The sequence below is a fragment of the Semicossyphus pulcher genome, unplaced genomic scaffold (assembly GCF_022749685.1).
Source record: "Semicossyphus pulcher isolate SPU_LCO1_2020_fin unplaced genomic scaffold, fSemPul1.0.p SCAF_7, whole genome shotgun sequence".
Lineage (NCBI taxonomy): Eukaryota > Metazoa > Chordata > Actinopteri > Labriformes > Labridae > Semicossyphus > Semicossyphus pulcher.
In genome coordinates this window covers 16,227,083-16,233,195 of record NW_027211748.1, presented here as the reverse complement: position 1 = coordinate 16,233,195, position 6,113 = coordinate 16,227,083, and the positions used below count along the sequence as shown (strand labels likewise).

Genomic DNA, 6,113 nt, shown 5'->3' with positions numbered 1-6,113 from the left:
GGGGGATAAAGATGTGTGGATGCTCGGGGCAAACCCCCACTTCAGCTCAGTCAGAAAGTAATTCATCTGGACAGAACAGAAAATACATCTTCCCCCTTTTTTGACGAGATATCAGGAACAGATAAATGCGTATCCCTACATGGCTCGGTAGGCAGTATAATAGGACAGTAGCAGGCCTGTTTAGCACTGTAAGAACTCATATCACGTCAGCTTTGAGTTTCATATTATGCTTCTTATAACACGGTGGAACATTTATTTCCACGGCATCGCAGATTATTTTGACTAACAATGTTACATATACAGGCACATATGTGTAAATTAAATGGATAATAAGATAAAATACAGTATGTTGTAGCACACTTCTAAGAATAGGCACAGCGCCATCTGGTGTTTGCACACAGCAAGACCTGCTGTGCGCCTAATAAGGCTTATTGCAGATTGCAAAGATATGCACATAAATTGACATCTTACTATCTCTGGCTTGATTCTGCATCAAAAAGAAATCACAGTAGCACATGTTAAAAACATCATATCTTGCAAACATGCCTTTTCAGTTCATATGGAGGCTCTGTAGGTGAGGTAGTGCTTTACTTTCCTGTGCATGTACAACATCATGCTAGTAATGTTGATGGAGCTGCCTTTAGATGGCAGTGTTGTCGTTCTACATAACTGCAGGTTGCAGGCCTGTAATGTACATTATAAAGCAACACAGGAGCCCGACAATCATCTATGAAAGAGAAGAAACTAAATGCTCACATCATGACACATGAGCTGCATCAATGCATGCATTAATCGATTATATGACTGAAAGACGATTAATGTCCTATTTTGATCAGCAGTTGTGTCTGTTTGTAGGCAAAAAGCTGGTTCTAGCTGCTTAGATGTAAGGATTTTCTTCTTGTTCATTTATGAGAGTAGATGAAGAATCTTTGGGTTTCGGGCTGTTGATGAGACAAAAGAAGCCATTTGAAGATTTCACTGCAGGCTTTGGAAAATTCTAATGAGAATTTTAATTAAATAGACAATAAACAATTGATTGAGTAAATACTCAGAAGATTAATTGATAATAAAAAATAACCATTAGTTGCAGGCTTAATGTTTATTCAACAGGTACAGTAGCCTACAGATGAATATTTTTGCATATAGGGAGACGCAATGCAACCTCGAACTAAACTGCAGCTGCCATCCCCAGAACAGTCTTTTAAATGCAGGTTAAAATATCTCAAAACACATGGATACAGATGCAGATGCAGGACAAAAACAACAGCACATATCAAAATGACGATCTAAATGGGTTTATGGATGTCTACGGTGACATAAAGGTTCCATGTGTGTGACAAGCAGATTTAAACCCACTAAGTGCTCACGAAATGTAAAACAGTTTGGGGCTGCTGAATGTGTAAGCACTTACTCACAGTGAAAATGTAAGATTAAACACCGGCTGCCCTCCAGACAGGTTTAGCTGAAACACTTGGTAGAGCACTCTTTCAGCCTGTGTCTGTTTCAGCACCATGGACAGCGACTTCAGGCAAAACCGCGTGTGCAACAAAAATCATGACTTTTTTTGGGAGATAATATTCCTAGTTATGTTGTCTACGGTAAATTTGTGTATTTTTCTGCCTCATGTGATAGTGTTGTCCCTTCATTTTAATCAAAAACTGACCTTACGCAGCCTTTCTTGCGTAAACAACCAGTTTCATGAGTCTCTCACATACTAAGGCAGGGTAAAGGACCTGCACTGTAAACCTGTGCCATACAGTCTGTCGGGCTTTACGCTCTTCACTGGGCTACTACGAGTTGAGAGAGAAGACGCATGCGTACTGACTTGAAGCAGCCGGTCGGGGGGGAAAAAGCCTTATGTGCCATCGGATGTAATCAAGGCAAAGAATTACCTCTTCTCGCTGTGCATACATGGTGAAATTGTAAGTACTGGTAGCAAACAGATGTATCGTTGCACGGACATTTGCTGATCGAAGCGTTTGACGCCGTTTCCCTGCGTTTTTTAACTGGCATGTCACTATCTGTGCTGTACAGTGGGCTTTAACAGATCTAGGCAGTGTCTTTTCGGTGGTTGTCCAGGGCGATGAAGCTCTTACGGTTCTTCATGGTGGCACTTTCCATTGATGTGATGTACGAGCTGCTAATGCAATGATTTCTGCCGTTCATTCGTTCAGGAGCCATTAAAATCCCAAGTGTCGATCAGATTTTCTGCTACAGTGAGATTGAAGAAGAATGGTGGTTTTATTTGGTGTTATCGTGGTTTCTCCTTTGAATGGATACGACCACCCCCACCCCCCATTTCATCGTCTATAGCTGTTGAGTCAAGCCATAGCGTACTGCATTTGTGTCAGCTTTGAAGCACCCGACACCTAACGCGTAAAATATGCCATTTGGCAAGACGCACGAGATCTGCAGCTCTGGATCTGAGTGAAAAAACCGCGCGCGGATCCATTTTAGAAATGACCAAATGGTATTGTATTCACTGAAAGGCTGTGATAGAGCGATGCTGCGGTTATAGATTTGCAAGCTGCGCCTTCGGGCCCCCCTCCTATGTACCAAATCTCCTGACATTTTTTTTTTTTTTCGGAAGCATCGGTTCTTGTGTCAGGTAGTAGCCGCATGATGCCGTGTGTTGTGAGCGACAGCTTTGCTACATAAATGATCTGACATGATTTGGCAGTGACTGACCCGGTGATGACACATTTGTTAAAATCAGACAAGAAGTCATTCTGTGAGTAGAGCCTGTCTGTAGTCCACACAGGCCTACAACCCTTAATGGGGATTCTGTTGAATACGCTAGAGAGCTGTAGTAATAATTATAACAATCCTGAAGATGATGAATGAAGCCCAGAGGTGCGGGACAAAGTGACACTTGATGAGTAAATACTAAAGACACATTTTACATAATTTTCATGTGGATTTAATTCATTGCTTTTGGGCACTTGGTCTCAGTGAGATGTGTAAGCGCTTTTAAAGCATTGCTTTAACACTTGGGCTTTCAAAAATGGGATATTTTACATTTTTTGATCATAGACATGGAGTCAACAATCTGGCCCTTTCACACATGCAGTTCGAGTGTATGAAGAATCATGCAGTCCGTTGAGATTAGAGGTGCTGAAATGTGCTTGGCGGCTGCATATTTGGCAGCAGGAAAAACAAAATCAGCAAATTATTCTTTCACACTTTTGCCCCTGAAGAGAGCAAACAGCATTCCTCTACAGTGTGACCTCTGGGCATGTCGGCACATGCTCTAACCAGAGAACATCTGCACACAAAATTAGTACACACTGCAACTGGTGAGAGGGAAATAAGCATTTATCAGTGGTCTCATTACCGTACACGCTGTGGTGTCTTTAATTTTTGTATTCATGTACTACGAAATTATTGCGGTTAAAGAGGTTTTCCTCCTACAAGATAAAATCTCAGTTAAATACTATTCCTGACATCTAAACCCTGCGCCTCTCCCCTCTCCTCTACTCTGTCTGCAGCCCATGGGATCAGAGCGGATGGAGATGCGAAAGAGGCAGATGTCGGTGCAGCAGGAGTCGGCAGCGGGGGGAACTGCACCGGCCCAGCAGGGCCAGCCGGGCCAGGCCAACCCACGGGGCTCCAACGCGTGTTGCTTCTGCTGGTGCTGCTGCTGTAGCTGTTCCTGGTAGGTCTCTACCACCCACCTGAGAAGTTGCTCATTGTGGCCCAGCATGGCCGACATTACTGCACACGGGACAGCACAGCCGGAGCTTCTGTGCCTCAGCAGCAGGCTTCAGCTTGGGTCTTGTGTTCTTGCATGTGATCTGTGGACCTGCAGCAGCCTTATTAGGGTGTAAAACGTGCCTAAACCTCAGTTTAATGCTGTGAATGTGTCATATCAAATCGACTTATTGTTCAGTCATATAAAGCCAGAAGGTCGTGAAAAATATTTACCGTAATTTCCGAAACTCAAGGTGCTATCTTCAAAATGCTGCTGCAGAAGTTCAATTCAATAATCAGTTCTGCCGTTGCATGCTTCGTTGCAATGTCCTTTTTAGGAATGAAGACCGGGATGAAAGGAACCGCAAGACTTCTTATGATGTCAAAGAAGGGACCTCAGACTGTGAAGACTGGTCAGTTGATCTTCATGCACAAATATGCTCAAACTAAACATTTGTGGAAAGAACCACTCACTCCCATGTTGTCCTCACTCCCTGATAGTCCTAAGCCCACGCTGGAGGAGGTTCGCTTGTGGGGGCAGTCGTTTGACAAGCTGATGTGCTGCCCAGCGGGGAGGAACTCCTTCCGACAGTTTCTCCGCACCGAGTTCAGCGAGGAGAACATGCTCTTCTGGTTAGCCTGTGAGGAGTTCAGCAAAGAGGCCAATAAGAGTTCGGTAGAGGAGAAGGCTCGGGTGATCTATGAGGACTACATCTCCATTCTCTCGCCTAAAGAGGTCTGACGGCTCTTTATTTCACTGTGTTATTAACGATGTGTTTTCCCATTAAAGAAATAGTTTGACATTATGGGATATACTTTCTTTTGTGCAAGCTTTCTTACATAGAATCAGATGAGAATAATTGCACCAGTGCCATGTCTGTAGGGTGAATATGAAGCTACAGCTGGCAGACAGTTGGCTTAGCATAGCATAAAGACTGGAAACAGAGGGAAACAGATAGCCTTGCTCTGTCTAAAGGTGATTGAAATCTGCCCATCAGCATTTCTAAAGCTCAATAACACCCATGTTTGCAAAATCTGCACAAAAACTGGAGTGTAAAAACAACAATTTTCCATTTCACAAGTGGTGAACGACTTGACTTACTGCACGGCTCTGAGTAGTTAAAAAAAAAATTGAAAAAAATTAAAAATTGCTTAATGGCATTTTTACAAATGATTCGACAGAAAAGATGTAGCTTTAGTACGGAAGCCCAGCTTTGTTATCCCGAGATAACGTGAAAAATAAGTCGGAAATTACTCGTTATCACAGGAAAACGGACTAAATAAAATGTATGGTTGCATGTCCACTAAGGGCTTCCGTACTTGCTGGTTTTAGTATCTTTTGACAGAGCGAGGCTAGCTGTTTCCCCTGTTTACAGTCTCTGTGCTAAGCTAAGCTAACCACTGCTGGTGGTAGCTTCATATTTACCATACAGACACAAGAGTGGTATAAATCATGACATCTAACTCAATTAGGCTAACTTCTCAAAATAAAAGAAACAGTTACACTATTTATCATACTACTCCTTTAAGGAACTGTTTGTTATTTAGAAAGTGCACATGCTGTTCTTTCTAATTTTCTCCCTGTTCTCGATCGCCAGGTGAGCCTTGACTCCCGTGTGCGAGAGACGATCAACAGGAACATGCAGGAGCCCAACTTGCAGACGTTCGACGATGCCCAGCTTCAGATCTACACACTAATGCAAAGAGACTCGTATCCCCGCTACATGAACTCCCCAGCCTACAAAAACCTGCTCAACACTCTGTCAGAGCAGTCCCCCGAATCTTAGGGTGGTGATGACCTGTGATCTTTTAACTCTCTTTATCCCCCTCAGCCCCCCAAACCCCCCCCCCCCCCCCCTTCCTTACTCATTTTTTAAACGTTTTCTTTATATGTTCAGTGTAGGATTACATGAACCGGGCCTCGGGCCTGGCCCCTCCCAGGGATATCAGCGCTATTGTGATCTGCACCTGACCGAAGACACTCAGGTCTCAAAATCTCCCGAGGGCTCGACATCACAAGTACTGCTACAGATCAACATAGCGAAACACTCCAAAGGAATATGATTACATTTATTTCTGTTTTTTTTTTCTTTTGATAGAAATAATCTATTTTATTTGTGTTCAGAGTTTTTTATGGTCTGTTGTTTTTTTGTATGATTGTTTGGGGGGAAAATGATTCCTACTGTAGACTATATATTTATGAGTTTGTAAATAGTAAAAATGGAATTGTGGGTATTTTATGTAGAGACGCCTGGTTCTATTTACTGCGTATGAAAATCAAAGCTCAAGTCAAAGGCTACATGATAGCTCTACTTGCAGGCAGCTTTGTGGGGTACTGTATGAGTTTACCTTGGTTTCCCCTTGTTTTGTTACGTAACCTCACACTTTGGTACCTGTGACAGCGACTTGGCAACTCCAGTTCA

The 6,113-nt window shown here is 43.0% G+C and overlaps 1 protein-coding gene across 1 annotated transcript; it reads left to right on the top strand.

Moving 5' to 3' along the window:
• The first annotated feature begins 1,845 nt into the window (after nucleotides 1-1,845).
• On the top strand, nucleotides 1,846-5,539 carry rgs20 (regulator of G protein signaling 20). Its single transcript, XM_069684681.1, has 5 exons — nucleotides 1,846-1,922; nucleotides 3,489-3,655; nucleotides 4,029-4,103; nucleotides 4,192-4,426; nucleotides 5,289-5,539. The coding sequence occupies exons 2-5, from the start codon at nucleotides 3,492-3,494 to the stop codon at nucleotides 5,475-5,477; spliced, it is 663 nt and encodes a 220-aa protein (XP_069540782.1). The 5' UTR covers nucleotides 1,846-1,922; nucleotides 3,489-3,491; the 3' UTR covers nucleotides 5,478-5,539.
• Nucleotides 5,540-6,113: the final 574 nt, after the last annotated feature.

What these genes read in the sequence shown, in the direction of transcription:
- rgs20 (XM_069684681.1), top strand. Translation starts at nt 3,492, where the DNA reads ATGGGATCAGAGCGGATGGAGATGCGAAAGAGGCAGATGTCGGTGCAG. An exon ending in TGCTGCTGTAGCTGTTCCTG is followed by an intron (nt 3,656 to 4,028) that starts GTAGGTCTCTAC and finishes TGTCCTTTTTAG; the next exon opens with GAATGAAGACCGGGATGAAA. An exon ending in CCATTCTCTCGCCTAAAGAG is followed by an intron (nt 4,427 to 5,288) that starts GTCTGACGGCTC and finishes CTCGATCGCCAG; the next exon opens with GTGAGCCTTGACTCCCGTGT.